This window comes from Zingiber officinale, chromosome 6A, assembly GCF_018446385.1.
Source record: "Zingiber officinale cultivar Zhangliang chromosome 6A, Zo_v1.1, whole genome shotgun sequence".
Taxonomy (NCBI): domain Eukaryota; kingdom Viridiplantae; phylum Streptophyta; class Magnoliopsida; order Zingiberales; family Zingiberaceae; genus Zingiber; species Zingiber officinale.
The window spans coordinates 111,246,896-111,265,689 of record NC_055997.1 but is presented as its reverse complement, the minus strand read 5'-3'; the positions used below and the strand labels follow the sequence as shown (position 1 = coordinate 111,265,689).

General features: G+C 35.5%; 2 protein-coding genes across 2 annotated transcripts; one reads left to right on the top strand and one right to left on the bottom strand.

The window, feature by feature from the left end:
• Positions 1 to 2,225: 2,225 nt before the first annotated feature.
• LOC121997437 (membrane steroid-binding protein 1-like) lies at positions 2,226 to 4,516 on the bottom strand. The gene is made up of 2 exons (XM_042551838.1): positions 4,116 to 4,516; positions 2,226 to 2,854 (listed from the first exon to the last, which is right to left on the bottom strand). The coding sequence occupies exons 1-2, from the start codon at positions 4,415 to 4,417 to the stop codon at positions 2,398 to 2,400; spliced, it is 759 nt and encodes a 252-aa protein (XP_042407772.1). The 5' UTR covers positions 4,418 to 4,516; the 3' UTR covers positions 2,226 to 2,397.
• A 3,956-nt stretch (positions 4,517 to 8,472) lies between these two features.
• Positions 8,473 to 9,533, top strand: LOC121994309 (putative [ribosomal protein S18]-alanine N-acetyltransferase). The gene is made up of 2 exons (XM_042548389.1): positions 8,473 to 8,870; positions 8,994 to 9,533. Exons 1-2 carry the CDS (start codon positions 8,600 to 8,602, stop codon positions 9,218 to 9,220), a joined length of 498 nt encoding a protein of 165 aa, XP_042404323.1. The 5' UTR covers positions 8,473 to 8,599; the 3' UTR covers positions 9,221 to 9,533.
• The last annotated feature ends 9,261 nt before the right edge of the window (positions 9,534 to 18,794 follow it).

Sequence of the window (18,794 nt, the reverse complement as noted above, 5' to 3'; positions counted from 1 at the left end):
TATTGTCATAATAAAAAAGTGGAGATTATTGGTGCAGAAAGTATCAGATGATCGAACCCAAATTTTAATAATAACAAAAGATTAAGTTAATGGTTATTTTAGTTCTAATAAGTCTGATTGAGTGTGCAAGAAAGTCTTATGTGAGTTTAAGCAAACATGTGGAAAGCCCTAGTTGTGGTTAGGCAAGGAAGTCATGGTCCGAGAGACCGAGCGGAAGTCTTATCATATCGAGGATGTTAGGCGAAAAATCCTATGGGTCGTGGATAGTAAGTGAAAACTCTGAGGTTACGGACACCAGACGGAAGTCTGGACGGGTCGAGAATCGAACGTCAAACGAAACTCCCAAGTCAAGATCACTAAACAAAAATCCAAACAGTCTGGAGGACCAGTTTGACATCAGGTAAACTCTCTTAAAAGGAGTAAATGAGGATGCACTCCCTGTAGAGAGAACAGTAGACGTCGGTTCGACTTAGGGTTTCATGGAAATCCGAAAGTCAAAATTGGACAATCTCGAGAATGTTAAATTTGATTATAGTTGTGTCAACCTTGTGATATAGGAAATCAAAATGCTGTAAAAAGGGGATCCAGGCGCCTAGACACAATCAAGGCACCCTTACGTCCGAGAGAACCAACGAGCGACTAGCTGAGGTGGCGTTCACTAATTGGCCGATACACATCAAGGTCCAGGCGTCCGGACCGTTCCAGTCACCCAGAGTTGGATAAATTTTCAGAGATAAGCTTTCGCCGAAATGCATCCATATCGATCCAGGGGCCTGGAGGTGGTCCATGCACCCGAAATAGTGCTATATAACAGGTCTCGACCAACGACATCTAATAACAATTTTCTATGACTTTTATACTTATGCGCTGCTCTGAAAAACTCTCAACGACTCTCAAATGCTATTCAGACAACCTACGATTAAGTTCTTCTAATTCTTTGTTGTTAGTAACTTTACTTTATAATTTTTGTACTTCAATTCTATAATTTTATTCGAATTGATAGTAATTATCCAACGAAAGTACTCTTAAAGTATGATTCTTGGAGTATAAGTCGTTAAATGCTCCAAATAAAAAAAAATATTTATATTAGTAACTATCTTTTACATTCTTATTTTTTTAATTCTATTTCTACAACATTTTTTCGAGTACTTTATGAAAAATATATAAAAAAAAAATCATATGTACTGTTTATCTTGCTCTAACATTTTTGGATCCTGCACTCTCTTGCTCTTGCTCTTGCTCTTGCTCTTGCTCCGTCAATAAATGACAATGATCCCTTTGTCTTCTCCGTTGCACTTGAACTTAACAAGTGAAATGATGAGTTTTTTTAGCTTTCGCTCTCTCAAGAGTCAAGATCAATGCGCATATATCTTCCACAGCAGAGTACATGCTGCGTCTTTGGATTATTGACCCCATAGGTCATTCAAGTTGGTATGTGGTGGGATGCTTATCACATGAAGTTGCGGGGTCAAAACTCAGGATAGTCGAAGCGTAAATCCTCGATCCCTGTGCAACTCACCTCATCTGTCACATGCTCGCTCAGGATACTATGATTTACCTCCCTCGTGATGACCTTGAGTCAGGTGTGATGAAAATACTGAGGACGAGTGATTTCACCTTTTATCACATGTGTTTGGACTATCTCTTCATTGATCCTTGGAACGCTAAATCTAGATTTTAAGCGCAGAGTTGACGCATTGAATGTGAGAAAAAGCTTTGGTTCAGAGGGAGTAACTGAAGGTCGAACGATTCGAACCGGCCTTTGTCCCCGTGCATTGAACGTGCTCTGCTTGGTCTTACTGTGGAGTGCCTGTGTCGGCGTCAAGGAAAGCGACGAGTAAATAAATCCATGCGGGATGGAAGTGACTGTCTACTCCTTTACTGACTGCTTGTTACTTGTAGAAGTAGGCAAGCAGTCTATATGACGCACCAATAGAGATTGTTTAGAAAATACCATGCGGGTGGAGGTTTAAATAGGAAGCTAACATTTAAAAAATACTTTAGCTGGCGTGCTACGCCGTCACTTTCTCAAAATTAATCATTACGATGACACGAAACAAACTTTTTCTGTTTGGATCATTTTATCCAGCTCAATTTTGCTCTTCCCTGCAGGTATTCCAGGTTTGAACCTACGGATCCAAGCACAAACAAGTGCACTTTATTTGATCTCCAAAGCCGAAAGAAAAAAAAAACAAAAAGGAACAACCACGGCATTCAAATTCCTCTACGAAAAGAGAGCAACTAGACAACATTTATTCGCAAATAGAGCATATACGAGTCAACACGGAAACTGCAACAAGATTGTATGAAAAATCATGCACCCAAAATAACAAGTTGTCTAATGCTAGTGCAAAGGCGGAGGGAGTCGCGAAAGAGCTAATATAACGGCGAAGGGAATCAATCTTTGGCATCTTTGCTGCTACCGAGTTCTTTCACCTCTACATGACCGTCGTCAGCTTCAGATCTATTCACTTCTGCCAGTTGCTCCACTTCATGATGATCTGATTTCACAACCTTCTCCGTTGGTGGCTCTGCGTCAAGATCAGCCTCCTTGGTTTCTGCAGGCAGCTCTCTGCTCACACCTGTTTCAGAGGATACATCCTGTTGTGTGCCCTCAGTTACTTCAGAAGGGCCACAGTCAGAAGACTCAGGGACTGCCTTCTTGACTGTCCCAACTTTCACATATTTGCTCATGAATTTGTATTCCCAATCCTGCAAAGCCTCAAGCTCGAAAGGACCTAGATCAGAGATATCACTGGTCAGATCTGTTGGTTCGAATGACATCTTTGCCAATGCACGACTTGCATCTTTGCCTGCAAATAAAGCATACGGCCCACCAGGCCCATAGAACATCCTGTTGAAGCGAGCAGAAAAGTGAATATTTTTTCTAAATGTGTTGGTTCAGATGATACGATTAGCCACAGAGCAACACAAGGTTGGGTTAGTGGAGGCCAAAGGCTACTACTTACTGCTCACGGTTAGCAAAACACGCAACAACTAAGAACCAAAAGTCATTTTCTACACCGTAAGGAGCGGTCAAAGAATTTGAACATAATTCAGGTAGTTTTTTTAGTGAATGGTAAGCAACAAAGATACAGTGAACTGATATTTTGGAGAGGGAATAGAAAGCGGCTACTAAGTCGTGACTTGTTAAGGGAAAGTATAGTCTTGAAAAGAATATACATTCGACAAACTGCATAAACTTAGTCTTTCATGCACTGAGCCTATAGAATAGAGTTCCAGAACAATATGCACTAAAATCGAATGTGATATGGTGTGAAAATTTGTGACGTGATGTGATGCAATGATGTAAAAAAGAATTTAATTGAAGCAGGATAGAAAATCAAATAAACCAGGCAAATCATCACAGTGTTCGTGATAGGTAAAGACTAATTTTGAGTTGAAAATTCATCATTTTTTCACACGCAAAAAAAAAAGGGGTTTAGATTGTCTCAACAAGTAGAGATATATTTTCACCCAATGACGTCCAAACTAAGTTTCCATAATTTAGGAATCGCAAAAAAGACATAGGAATTAAGCATTGCATAGTATGGATGCTGATTATGAAATCCAACTGTGGTTTTACCTCAAAAACTAGCGTTAAGTAAAAAATATTCTACTAATTGATTTGCATAGTACGATACAATTTCCTGCAATTTACATAAAGCAAAATCCTGGTTAGAGTTAATAATGAAGTTCTAGCACGGATATGTTTGTTCAATTGTCCAGATTATCCAGTTCATTGCTCAAATAAAACCCCATGCCGCATATTTAAGTCGATATACTCCCATCGGTTTGGGTGCCAAAGTTCTCGACGAGACAACCACATACAAAATCACTATTGCCATTTATTGAGTTTTATTCGGTATTTACGGTAGTCGCAGGAGTCGACAATAACATGCCATGATAGTTATACGATCACCATAGACCGTTTAAGATTGAAGTTCTATGTCATCCAATTGATCCAACATCTAATGCCCTAAAAGAAATAAATAGTAAGGTAGGTAAAATTTCGAACCCTAGAAATCTCAGGAAGTAAGGGGCAGCAATCAAGATCGAAAAATAATCCACCAAGACCATATCAATCACATCAAGAAATCGAGCAAGCGACGAACCTGCTTTGGGTGACGTCATAGATCTGAGCCTTGATGGCCATGAGGAGCGGCTTCTTAGGATCGGATCCATCGTAGACTCGGAGCTCCTCCTCGGTGATCTCCCCGAGCTGGAGAGGCGGCGGCAGGGGCTCCTCCTCCCGCTCCCTTGAGCGAGGCGGCGGCGGCGGCGGCGCCAGGAACCCCACCAACGAGTGGTAAAGCGCCCAGGCTATCGCCAGCACCGTGAAGAAGATCGCCGGCGATAGACCGGTGTATGCCTCGATTGCCTTCTGCACCGTCTCCCAAGCTTCCGCGACCGCCATCTGCTCTCCCTCTCTCTCGCACTCTCTTGGAAGCGGAAATCCCGAAGCAAAGATGAAAAAGGGAAATGGAAAGCGAGACCCTTATTCAAAGAGGAAGGAAAGGTCCATTTAGTTTCCTTTTATTAAGATTAATACCCTTAAAAATATCATAAAAAATCACAGCTTCGGTCGTCGAGAAACGTCCCTCTTTCTATTTATTATAAAATTAACATCGCATTTCACCTCAATTTATTTTTTTTAATATTATCATAACCGTTACAATTCTGTATATATGGTAACTATAATTTCACAATTACTATAACTATATAATTGTATAATGGTAATAATTAAGATCATATAACTTATATAATATAATACTGATTAGTTTTAATAAAAATAAATTATTTATATTATAGTATTTATGAATTATAATTATTACAATATAATAATCTTGACTAGTATTTATTAGAGATAATTGCTATAATTGTTTAATAATAAATGATTATAGTCCGTCCCCTTATACTATATCAATGAGATAAATCATATTATCAATTTATAGTCGACATTGAGTATCATAGGAATTTTTTTCTCAACGACATTGTAAGAGTTATTGATCTTATAATTACATGTAATAGCTATTGATCTAGTAAACGCTATACTATAATATTGACTAGTATGGAAAATAAATTATTTATATGGTAACTCTTACAAACGCACCTTATCAAAGATTAGACTCATATTATAACAATTGTCAACTTTTACTAACTTATTTAAAATTACTTCATTAAAATTGTTTTAACGTGGTGAAATTTAATATAAAAAATTGTATAGCAACCCGTAATTGCAATGGTAAAATTAGAAATTTTATAGTCCTGGGCTTATTGAAACCTGGCTATCTTCCTTTCTCTCACATGTTTACCCAAGCTAAAACCTGAGTAGGAGAATAAGGGACTCTGCCCTTAACTAATTGACCTATTACAACGGTATAATAGTGTTACAAGTTACAACATTATGATACTTAATTAATCATTATTAAAAAAATTTTATATTGATTTTCATCGTTATAAAATAATTAGAAGTTTAAATAATTTTGATAAATTAATAAAGAAATTTTTAATATATAATTTTTGTTTTCGATTGAATTTATTTATTTTTATATGGTATGATATTTGCTTTTTTTTTTAAAAAAAACTTTTTTTGAAAAAAAAATCCTTTTTTGACAATTAGATAAACGGGAGTACTTTTTTAAAAAATATTTGTAGAGGTTGTAACCATAGTCAGGGGCAGATTTAGAGGGGAGACGGCATCGACGGTCACCTCCTTGTCGACAGTAGAATCCTTAGTATTATAGGATCAACCGGTGGAGATAGAGGATACTGTCCATTGTTCTACGTAAAAATCACCCCTCCATGTTTGAATTCTTGGATCCGCCACTGACCATAATTTGCAAAATCGCTATCCGGATCGTAGGATCGTACGATCCTACGATCCGGAAGCCCAAAATCGATCCAAGATCATGTAGAATCGTTTTTGCAGTAGGATCGCAGCAGTATCGATAGGATCGAAACAAAATTGGTAGGATCGGAATATGATCGGAGCAGGATCGGTGGAAGCAAGATTTTATGTTTTTTTTTATTATTTTTTTCATCTTATTAGGATTTTAAATTATTTAAACATATGTTTAATTATTTTTGAATTAGTTTTTTATTAATAATATTCCATCATTTTTTTTCTCCAAAATAATGAGTTTTTGGATATCTATTGTTTAGTATTATGTAACATCAACTAGTCTTTAGAAGATTATTTCCAGCATTCATATTTGAATCAAAGGATTCAATAGTTTCTGTTATATACTTTAGGTACTTTGTTGATCTTTAAATTGAATTATCTTATAAATTAAGAAAATATTTTTGACACTAAATGTGTTGTTATTATTATTGTATTAATATAAATTTTATATTCTTTCATTTTATAATATGAAAATATAAATATTATTACTATGTGAGAATAACAGTTGAATTACAAATTAATTTAAATTTATATATGTAGTAATAATTCAACTTAATTTAAATTTATATATGTAGTAATGTAATTTAAGGGGTTGAGTAATGATTGCACATATATATACAAAATTAGTTATTTATTTATATGTAAATGAGATTTTAGGTATTTTTTTCTAATTATTAATCATGTATGATAAGTGATCATGTCCAAACTAGGGATGACAACGGGGCGGGGCGGGGGCGGGTTTGTCATTCCCATCCCCGCCCCATTCTTATTTTTTCGGGTTCGGGGATTCCCCCAACCCGAACCCACGGGTTCAGGGATTCCCCATCCCCGCCCCATTTCTAAATTGACCCAAACAAACCACAGACACCAGAAACAGTAGAATATTAACCCAAACAAATCACAGACACAGAAACACCAAAATGGTAGCCACTGTATCTTCAATTGCAATCCATGGAGGTGGAAGTTTAACTGTCATATATTAATACATGTAATCTGACCTGGTATGAGTTATTCTAGTGTTTGTGGTTTGTCTGGGTCAATTGATAATATTAATATTAATATCAATATTAATAATATTATTAATAATAATATTTTCAAAAATTTTAATTTTAATATTAATACTATTATTAATACTTTTAAAAAAATCATATTAGTATTTATTAATATTAATAATAATAATATTCGGGGCGGTTCGGGGATGGGGATAGTATTCCCGTACCCGCCCCATCCCCGAAAAATCGGGGATCCCCTTCCCCATTTCGGGTTTTCCCCGCGGGGCTCCAAACCCGCGAGGAAAATTGCCATCCCTAGTCCAAACGGTGAGTCGATGGACACTGGGCACATGGCGCTCTTCCAACTGATGACGTGGATCTCTGACCGGCCGTATGGATCTCCGGCGAACTTGCAAGGAAGTCGAGCCGGGAAGGGGTTCCCGGCGACGACCCTCCGACGCTCAAGTCAGGCAAGAGGAAAACGATGAAGTGACTCCAACGATAAGAGATCGCCTACCTCCGGCGAAGTCTGAGGGCTCTTATATTGAGTTGTGGGGAGGCTTATGCACACCTACCGAGGTGTACACGTGTCCTTTACCATACCTTAGGATTACCAGAGGAGCATGTCTGACATCATACTGCTACAGTCCAAACACCTCTCTGATGGGACAGCAGAACCTTCCGTCGTAGGATTCTGCGTATGGCTTGGTCGTCGAACATGCTTGTTGTCAGAAGATGTTCCCCAATGTCCCCTTGTCCTTGTCCTCTTTTTCCCCGGGCCGAGCGTCCATCCGCTCGGCAGGCATCGGTCCGACCGGGCGTAGGTATCGGTCCGACCGGGTGCTCGGCTGAGAGTGTTCCTTCACAGCATTGATGCTTTACGCCTCGGCCGAGCGGGCTACCCGCTCGGCCCGGCTACCCTGTTCACCATGAGCGTCGGAAACCCGACTCCCCGTCGGGTTGTCTTTGATTCCGCCCGGACCCATTCGGCCGGTTGACCCGACCCTTCTCCGATCAGATGGACCTCATGCTGACCCTTTTGACTTCTGACCTTCACGTGTCATTGGCTCCCCACATAGGGGGTCCCTCGTCCTTACTGCCGGATCAATAAGATTTTAAGAGTTTTTGGTAAGATCGTACGATTCTACGATCCAATCCTGACCCTAAATCGATTCTGCATAAGATCGTGATTCTACACTTTTCAATCCGACTAATAGGAGGCTTATTTTTTTGTAGTGAAACTCAACAAAAAAAAAAGGAGAAGAGACTAGAAGTTCCTATGATCTCGATTCAAATAAAATAAATATTTTATTTTAACTATGAGATCGTAATAAATGGATGAGATATTTTAGAAAATAATTACACCTCTAATAAATGTAAAATGTTTTTAAATTCAAGTGCATGATTTAATAAAATTACAAATTAAGTAAAATAATATAACTTTTACATTTTACAAATGATTTCTATTTACGAAAAATATTTACTACTAATAATTTATACAAAATATATGGACTCGACAAAATTCATCATTTGGGCCGAAATTCATCATAATTTACTACTAATAGTTTACATATGGACTGGATCACACGATCCATGTCTGCATAAACCGCTAGGGCGCGGAACCGCGTAGAAGTGGGCGGCAGGCCTGGCGGCCGCTGGCTCTTTGGCCGTCGAAGACGAGTTCTAACTCAGCTCGCCTAGCATGGAGGCGCCGGCACCGGCGGCGGTGGCAGAAATCTCAGATTTCGATCCCCGCAAAGACGCTGATTCTGTCGTAGAGGAGATCGCCAGATTGGAGAGAAAGATCTTCCCCAAGCACGAATCCCTCTCCAAATCCTTCCACGACGAGCTGCGGAAGAAGAACAGCGGACTCATCTACCTCAAGATCTCTACGGGCAAAGATGAAGAGATCATTGGCTACGCCATGTACTCCTGGATATCTTCCCTCTCTGCCTCCATCACCAAACTTGCTGGTAGGTGCTTCTGGCCCAAAAATGATGTTTTGGTTTGTGTTTGTGAGAATCTAAGCAACAGTTGTTTACCAAATCGGATCAAAATGTCTGCTTTGGCATTGGTGCTTGTTCTTGATCATTCAGTGAAGGACAACTACAGAAGGCAAGGGCATGGAGAGCTTTTACTGAGAGCAGCCATTGAAAAGTGCAGGACAAGAAAGATCCAGAGGGTTTGTCTTCATGTTGATCCTGCTAGAATTCCTGCTCTTTTACTTTACAGAAAGCTTGGTTTTCAAATGGATGGATTGATTCATCAATACTACTCCCCAGAAAGAGACGCCTATAGAATGTTCTTGGAGTTTGATGAATAGATTCAGGATCATTAGGATTTGCTGGTCATTCAGTCTCCATGACAGTTGCTTGCTTATTGAACAGTAGACCTCATGGACAACAGTTGTAGTGTGGATGGTGTTCATGTGAGTTTGGTGTGTGAATCTCCTCCGTACTCGTTTGTTTTTTAGATAAACGAGAATAAGTCTTATTGTTTTTCAAAGAAAGTTAGCCGCACGCCGTAGCGCAGATAGTAAATGTTTGATATTTTTTTTTTGTGTAACGAAGGAGTCGATTCTCATACATTGGTGATTTAGGGGGTGTTTGATTAAATGATGGGAATAATTATGGATATGAGTTTGATAAGAAGATGAAATGATAATAAAAATGAAAATGAAATTCATCAAGTTATATGAATTTGAATAGGAATGAAAATGAAACTCATCAAGTTATATGAGTTTGGTTGATTCCCATAAATATAATAATCATTCCTAAAATATCATTTTTAAACCCACAATCCAAACACTATCTTTTATTATCATTCCATTCTTTCATTCCCAAACTCATCAACCAAACACCCATGTTTATCTTACTATGGACATAGTTTGTATATTTATATTTATCTCTCTTAGGGCCGACATTGAAGTTGTTCTATCTTTTCAAAAAAGATATATTTTTTGATATTTAGTGAGGATAATATAATCAAATTTATAATGTAATATAATATAATTTAATTAATATTATATTATTATATTAGTTTGTGTACCTATAATCAAGTCGTGGCCACGGACGATGATTTATTGATATAAGAAATAAATTAGGGATATATTTAATATATTAAATTTTAAATTAAAATATAATTCAGATTACATGCTATTATTCTTTAATTTAGATTATAAAATTTATTATTTTTTATAATAAAAATTATATTAAAGATTTAAAATTATACTAAATAAAATAATCAATTTTTTAATATAAGGTTGATTATATCTTCAGAAACGCATCCTAAGTATTCTCCTACTTAAAAATTAAGCTACCAATGTATAACTATTGAGATATAAAGTCATTGAAGTCTAAAGGTAGAATATTAAACAAAGTGGTTTAATTTTTCTCTTTCTTTGTTAATTTAGAGAAACATAATTTTTAATATTTTAATGAAATATTAAATATTTAATTACTACATTAAATAATATTTTTATATTTGATTGTATCTTATTCTTAAATAACAAAAAAAAAAATACTAATATGCTAATAATTTGAGTCCTTGAAAGGGAATGCTTATTAATCATGTTCGAAAGTTAAAGAGATGGAAAGTTGAAGATGTGATGCTCTCATTGATCATTTGTAGTCTCCGTTCTAACCTGTAATACAGATGACGTCAGTGTCGAGCTAGGAACGGGGTCCCCGGCGTTGACCCTCCGACGCTCAAGTCAGTCACCGGCGATGAAGTATAAGGCGGAACAACAAGAAGACTGTATCACAAACCATGAATATTACATATATCGTGTGCCTTCACTGATACTTGGACCCCCCTTTATATAGAGTTCTTGTAGCGCACATGCACACTCCCGAAAAGCAGGCACGCCTCCCCAAGTTTCCCTTGACAGGCCGAGCTTTGAAGTGATAGTGGAAGCTTCCGTCGTACGATATTCTGGTTGTCCATGCTCGGTGTCGGCGACACTAACTCCCAAAAGGATGTCGCTAGATACCAGAGAAAGTATGCTGCTAGGCCGAGCGGGTTGTCTGCTCGGCAAGTCCCCTCGCTGTTCCTTGTGTCTCGTTCGCTTGGGCAGAGATCCAATGTGCCAATGTCGAGTCATGTCGCCTTGCCGAATGGGATAGTCGCTCGGTCGAAATTCCGCTCTGTTAATGCCGAATCTTGGTGTCTGGCTGAGAAGGGTAGTCGCTCGACCGAAGTTCCGCTATGCCAATACCAAGTCCTACTCTGCTCGGGCCGATTTATGCACATCATTTTCTCCTCCGTCCGACGCCCCTTACTTCATTAAGCGTCGAGTGTTCGGCGCATATCCGAGTCAGAGACAGGTTTGGAATGAGCATCCTTTCTTCCCTGTCGAGATATCTCCGCCCGATCGACCGATGATATTTAAGTATTTATCATCTTAACTTTCCTTCCTATCGGGGGAATCTCTACGAGATAGGATCCCTCTTTACCATTACATCACTTATGAAGGCTTTTCGATAATATGGAATGTTTACATTGAAGATAAAACTTGCTGAAAGAGATAGTTTATTTTAAAAAAACAAAATCATTAATTTCTAGTAGAATTTTATAGAATTCTAATTGGATTCGAAATATAAAAATATATTTGTTTTTATTTTTTATAAAATATAAAATTTCTAAATGGAAGTTAAATTATGTAATAAAAAATGCATCCCTTCCTATTTAATTATTTTTCTCTTTCAAAGCATTAAATGAGTCAACTTAGTAAAAGTTAAATGTCAATTAAATAATAGGTATAGATAACTCATTAAATAAAATTAATAAGTTTAAACATATATTGTAGGATTGAAAAGAACTAGGGAGGTGAATAATGCTCGTGGCTAATTTGTTCGTTTCGAGTAAACTCAAAGTAATACGCAGTGGAAATAAGAGAGAGACAAACAAAACACAAACATCAATGATTTACTTGGTTCGGAGCCTGTGGCGACTCCTACTCCAGGCCTGCACGTGAGAGAACTTTCGACATGCAATCACTATCACCCTGTTTGGAAACAACTTAAGTGAAGGAATTGAATTGAATTCCATTAGGAATTGAATTCTAGCAGAAATTGAATTCAATTCCTATGTTTGAATGGATTAATGAATAATAGAATTGAATTGAATTCCTTAATTTGAAATCTATTTGAATGGAATTTCATTCTTATACATTTACCATTTTATCCTCATAATTAATCATTTAATAATCAAGTTAAGTATTAGAGAATAGGAAGAAGGGATCGCACAGTTAAGATAGCAGTATGAAGAAGGTGGCACACGGGAGAAACGGTGCAAGGAGAAATTTTCGACACAAGGAAAAACGACGCACGGGAGAAAGGCAAGAGAAAACAAGAGAGTCGGCAGATGGAAAAAAGGGTTTTAAGTTAAAAGGGCAATTACGTAATTTTAGTTGTTCATGGTAAATCCCTATCCAAATCTAACCATTTGAGGTCTGATTTACTATTCACGTTTTGAATGGAATTGGAATTGAATTCCATATCAAATCCATCTCAAAGATTCATTCCAAACTATGGAATTGAATTCCAATTACCATAGGAATTCAATTCCATAGGATTTCAAACAGGGTGTATAAGTTCGAGAAATCTTTACAAGATTAATTACAAATACTGAACTTAAAAAGATTATACCGACAATAAAGATTATGGAAGTAGTCGTCGATTGTCGGAACAGTAGCTGAGCGTCGTTGAGTCATTTCCGCGTAGAGCGCAACTTTAAAAATTGCTTGTAGAATTGTTGTTTGAAGTAGTTGGTCGAGACTCCTTTTTATAGCAGCTTCAAGCATGATCCAGATCTCCTGATCTTCGGGATCAAGCCTTGACTCGACCCGGATCGGTCAACCGACCCCCTGGTTCGGTCGACCAAACCTGCTGAACTTGTCCGACCTTCCGTCCAAACGCAGCCTCTCTGGATAGCACCTGCGTTCGGTCGACCGATCAACCAATGGTCTCTGCCTCATCTGATCCGATCAACTCGCTCGACCATGTCTCTGTCTATCTTCGGTTCGGTAGACCGATTCCGAGGTTCAGTCGACTGATCCCTCTGGTCAACCCTTTACCAAAAGCTGGATTCTGATCCTTTGTGTACTGGGTTCAGTCGACCGATCAGGTCATTCGGTCGACCGATCAAGGCTAAATCCGATCCTACAAAATTGTTAGTTTCCTGCAAAACAAAGTTAGACAAATAGAGAAAATAATATTAAACAATTAAGTTGACAGCCTTTGCACTGTCCAGTTCTGACTTCAGATTTCCTTTGAAAATTCTAGGTCGATCTGACGCCTACTGTTCCCTCAACGGGAAGCGCATCCTCACCTACTCCTCTCAGAAGAGTTTACTTATTGCCAGATTGATCCTCTAGACCAATTGGACTTTTACTCAGCGTTTAAAGCTTCCGGTCTTCATGTTGGACGTCCGCTCCACGACCCGCCTAGATTTCCACCCGGTTCGCGACACCAGGATTTTAACCTAGAGTCCCCGACTCTAAGATTTTACCCGAAGCTCTCGACCCACCAAGACTTTCCGCTTAGGGTTCCCACCTCCTAGGACCTAGGGTTACTAGTACACCCCCTAGGATTTTCCAACTGTCTAATCGTAGCTAGGGCTTTTGCCTAAGAACTCTTAGGACTTTCTTACAATCTCATTCAAACTTGTTAGACCACAAATAATCTTAACTTTGAACTCTTTACCATTATCAAAACTTAGGTTCGATTGTCGGATGCTTCCCGCACAAACAATCTCTCCCTTTTTGATTATGACAATAAAATTCAAAGTTAAGTAAAACATAACTTGATTATAAGAACATAAATGCGTACGAGTTAAAAAGATGCAATATCAAGATTCAATATCAATATCAAGATTCAATATCAAGTGCAATTAAAAAGATGCAATATTTAGAACAACTTGGTGTAGCTCCTCCCTTAATCACTTATTCACTTTTTAATTACTTAACTTTCACTTTTCTCTCCTTCTTTGCCATATATAAAAAATACTAAATAGAGAGAGATGTAAAGATAGGAAATTCTTGCTCCCCTTGAAAGGTAGCTCTTACTTGAGAAAAAAAATATTGGCAAGTCTGTAGTTTTGAAAGTAAGCTTTAATTTAAGAACTTAGCAAATTTTTAAGCTTTGAAAGTGATTTAGGGTTTACCAAAACCTTAGCTAGATTTAGTTTTTGAAAATGACTTAGCTTTCAAAAAAAATTTAGATAAATTTAAGCTTTGAAAAATATTATTTTGAAAAACACTTAGCTAAATTAGAAATGTTTTAAAAAATACTTAGCTTTTTCAAAAAAAAAAAAAAAAAAACTTAGTTAAGTACTTAGCTTTAAGAGTACTTAGATTAAAAAGGATTTTCATAAAAAACTTAGTTAAGTACTTAGTTAAAAAAAATTTAATTAAGTACTTAGCTTAAAAAAACTTTTAATAAAAATACTTTAGCTTAAAAATAATTTTGTTTAAACACAAAAAAGAGAAAAAAAAAAACTGAATTTTTCTTTTTTAAAAATACTTGTAATTTGAAAGTTTGAAAAAGAATATTTTAACTTTCAAAGATATTTAACTTGGCTCCTTTCACTCCCCCTTGATTAATGTCAAAAATGAGTGTTTTGAGTTTTAGGGTATCCTAGAGTTCAAGCATGTAAAACAAAAACATAAAAATTATTATTTATTTTTTTAATTTTTTATCTCATCCCTTTTAGGTATCCTTGAGTTTGTGTGAGATGGAGTTATGTTAATCTTGAAGATGATTTTATCTATAATTTTGAAAAATATTTATGATATTCCAAACATAATTTAAGTTTAATTTAGATTTTAAAAAAAATACTGAATTTGAAAATTTAAAATATATGTGTGAATTTTGAATGACTTTGAATTTTAAATTTTGGAATATAAGTTTGGATTTTGAATAAGTTCAAATTTTAAATTTTAAAATATAAGTGTAAATTTAAAATTTAAGGATTAATTAGCATTTGGAAAGAATTAAAATTTCGAAGGGTAATTATAATTTGAAAATCAATTAGATTTGAAAGTTAATTAATATTTGAAAATTAATTAGATTGTGAAAGTTAATTACAGTTTTGAATTAATTATAGTTTTGTAATTAATTATAATTTTGAAATTGATTAAGCTTTTGAAATTAATTAAAATTTTGAAATTAATTATAGTTTTGTAATTAATTATAATTTTGAAATTGATTAAGCTTTTGATTGAGTTAACTTAATTGAATTGAGTTTAATTAATTTGGATTTGATTAACTACTTTTTAAACCTAGGCCCATCTCATAATTTTCTAGATTTTCAATCACGGAACCTTAATAGTTTTATGAGATGATTAATTTAATCTTCAATTTAAATTCAAATATAAGAATTGATCTATATTTGAATTAGACTAAGGTTTAACAATTAGTCAATTAAATATTTATTTCAATGATTGACTTCCAGACTGTGACGTGGTATTAGGCCTTCTTGGGTATGAGATCATCCACCACTTCTAGACAAAGTCTCTTAAGGAAATTGAATATTTAATTTCCTTTCTGAAACTCTTAGGTCTAATTAGTCAAGTGTTGATCAAGCCTAAGTCCTTTTTTATCATAGTCTAAGCATGAATAATAAAAAGCAGTAAATCAAGCATCAGATAATTCTATTTTATAATAAAAATGATCTTTTTATTGGCTCTCCCTGGATTATAGCCTCGATAAGGCCTATCAAGGTAATGAATTTGATCATTGGGGATCCAATATTGATTGAGTCCAACTTGACTAATCAGATTAGACTTGGGGACCCATACTTAGACTAAGTTTCTATTTGATCAATTTACTAATGATAACTAGGATCTAAATCTTTGTTTGCCCTTATATCCAAGTCCAGTTCGGTTGTATACGACCCTTTGTTTTCCAAGAATTAGGTAAAGGTTCTTAGACCCCAAAGTGAACCGTTCTAATGAGTCATTGAGTTCCTTGACTTGAGTTTTTAAATTGGAATTCTCTTCCTTAACTTGCTCAGTCAAAGGACTCGAGTTAGTCACTTCCTTAAGGACTATTACCTCCTTTTGGAGTGACTTAACCTGGATGTTGGATTTGGCCAACTTTCTTACTAAATACGAAACTAAATTTTGTAAGTCATCTACGTTAGTACCAGAAATTAGAGAACTTACAATGTGATTAGGCCCTTCGAAAATAGATACGGATCCGTGGCTTCTCTCGAACTCGATTTCTGATTCGCTGTTGATTTCTAACTCGGACTTGGTTTCGGCAACGTACGCTTGTACTGGTAGAGTGAGGAAGCTTGTTTGCTTGTGTTCTTATTCATCCGACTCTCCCCGATGACTTGGACCACGTTGCCTTCAAGGCCTTCTTCCGTGCTTCTAGTTTGGACAGTCAGGCTTGTAGTGTCCCTTATTGTTGCAGTCGTAGCAGATAACTCCAGATTTGGCCTTCATGTTCGATTGAGTCACCTTCTTCTTCTTTAGTTTGACTAGTTCGGTGGTGATTTTGTCTTCGATATCCGATTCGTCTTCTGATTCGGGTTCAGTTCGACACTTGATTTTTGGTTCTCTTGTTCTGCTTGCACATGCAATCAAAGCAATATCTTTCTCGGTCGGGCGTGTATTAGTTTGTTCATGCAATTCAAATTCTGAAAATAACTCGTTTAGTCTAATTAAAGAAAGGTCCTTGGATACTTTGTAAGCATCTATCATTGATGCTCATAAGGTATTCACTACAAAAAAAATACCCGTATAGGAGCGGTTTATTAGGAGCGATTTTAACACCGCTCTTGAAAATCAAACAATAGAAATAGTTTGAATTAAATCGTTTCTAATGCCTTACATTTTTAGAACGGTTTTGCAACCACTCTTGTTGAATATTTCTAACACCGATTTGAATAAACCGCTGCTAAAACCACTCTTAATGATTCAACTATTAAAAGCAATCTTGAAACTACTGATATTGGGTACATTTAGCAGCGGTTCTATGTTAAACACTGCGACTAACTGTTTCTATTGCTCTAATTTCTAATAACAGTTATCAAACAATACACTTTTAGCAGTCATTCTGTAAACCACTCTTATCGAAGTTAAAATTGATCAATATTTTTTTTAAAAAATAACAATTTAAGTATACAATTTACTTAATGTAATTTTATTTTGTACATCTCAAATTTGAATTTATTTATTTAATATAAATATTTATTAGTCAAACAAATTATTCTTTAAATAACTTATAAAATTTTAATTTTATTTATATCGGTTTTCATTCTTTTTTATTTTTATTTTTGTTTAAAAAAAATTCTTAATTTTATATATATCAATTTTCTTTCTTTTCTTATATGTATTTTCCTTAAATTTTTGTCCTTAATATTTTTTCCCTAAACACATAACTTTCATTCCCGGCATCGCACGCAACCTCCATACCTTCATCTTCCTCTATCTATCTCCGAAATTCTAAATCTCATGTCAAAAATCTTTTCTCTTTTTCTATTCAACTCCGAACCTAGATCTCACGTCATAAACTTTTCTTCTTCCTCTATTCAACTCCAAAATCCTAAATCTCACTCTGAAAAATCTGTCTCTTTCTTTATTCGGTTTTATCCATCTTCCAATTCGCACTACTAGAATATAACTTTGATATTTTTTATAAATATTTTATAATGACATTTATTAAAAAATTATTTATTTAAAAATTTAAAAAAATAATATTAGATTATTTATGATCAGAATATTATTAAATATTATTATTATTTATATATAACCATTATTTTTAAAACATATTAACCTTATTATTTTTTTCTCTTAAATTTTTGCTTTTATTAGCCTCTAATAGCAAGCTAACCTAAATTTTTTTCTTTCACTTTTCAGCATCAACTAAAACCAAAGTCCTTTCCATAGATCATCTTAGTCTTATATTCCCATAGGTAATCAAAATCGTTTACTAAACCTGACATTATTGGACTTATTAAGAATAAACATATAGTAAAAGAAAATTATTAATTAATTATTTAATAATTAACTAGCATATAAAATTATCTATCAGTATTATAAATTAATAAATAAATGAATAAATATGTCTTTTAATCTTCTCCTAATTACTAAGAATAACAATATAACAAAAGAAATTATTGACTAGTTATTAAATAATTAACTAACATATAAAAACATTAATAACTGTAGTCTAGTTGGTTAGGATATTAGGTTATAATTTAGGAGACCTAGGTTCGAATCCTAGTAACAACTAATTTCTTTTCCAACTTTAAAAGAAAATAAAAATAAAAATAGGGTCAACGGGCACTTGACCCATTGACTCGATTAAGAGTCGGAGGTCGACGAGTCTACCTGTAGGATGAAATTGCTCCTATATCCATGGTTGTAAGAGCGGTTTAAAACCATTCTAACACTTAAAGAGTTTTAGAGCGGTTTGAACCACTCCTGAATATATAGCTATAGAAGTGGTTTGAATCGATTTCAAACCATACCTATAAAGTATAATAAGAGCGGTTTTTTAATTTTTACCAACGGTTATGAAAACCGCTTCGATAGGATATAGGGACAACGACAAGAGGAGCGGTTTTCAAACCGTTGGTAAAAATGTAGGAGTGGTTGAAAGCTGCTCTTAAAAGTAAAAAAAAAAACCGTCCCTATATGGGTGTTTTTTTTGTAGTGATATTCCTCGGAAAAGCATTAAGTGCATACCTTATTACGTCGCAGTTCTCCACTTTCCGCCCGATCGCGTGAAGTCCGTTCAGTGGATCTTGTATGCAAGTATGAAGCTAGCTCGTTGACTCACCATCCTGCATTTTTATATTATACAATTTATTTAATATTAAATCACGTTTACTTACCTTAGTATCAGAAGTGCTTTACTTTTGCACTTTTGAAGGGCCGACCCGGT

What these genes read in the sequence shown, in the direction of transcription:
- LOC121994309 (XM_042548389.1), top strand. Translation starts at nt 8,600, where the DNA reads ATGGAGGCGCCGGCACCGGCGGCGGTGGCAGAAATCTCAGATTTCGAT. An exon ending in CTCCATCACCAAACTTGCTG is followed by an intron (nt 8,871 to 8,993) that starts GTAGGTGCTTCT and finishes TTGATCATTCAG; the next exon opens with TGAAGGACAACTACAGAAGG.
- LOC121997437 (XM_042551838.1), bottom strand. Translation starts at nt 4,417, where the DNA reads ATGGCGGTCGCGGAAGCTTGGGAGACGGTGCAGAAGGCAATCGAGGCA. An exon ending in TATGACGTCACCCAAAGCAG is followed by an intron (nt 2,855 to 4,115) that starts GTTCGTCGCTTG and finishes TCGCTTCAACAG; the next exon opens with GATGTTCTATGGGCCTGGTG.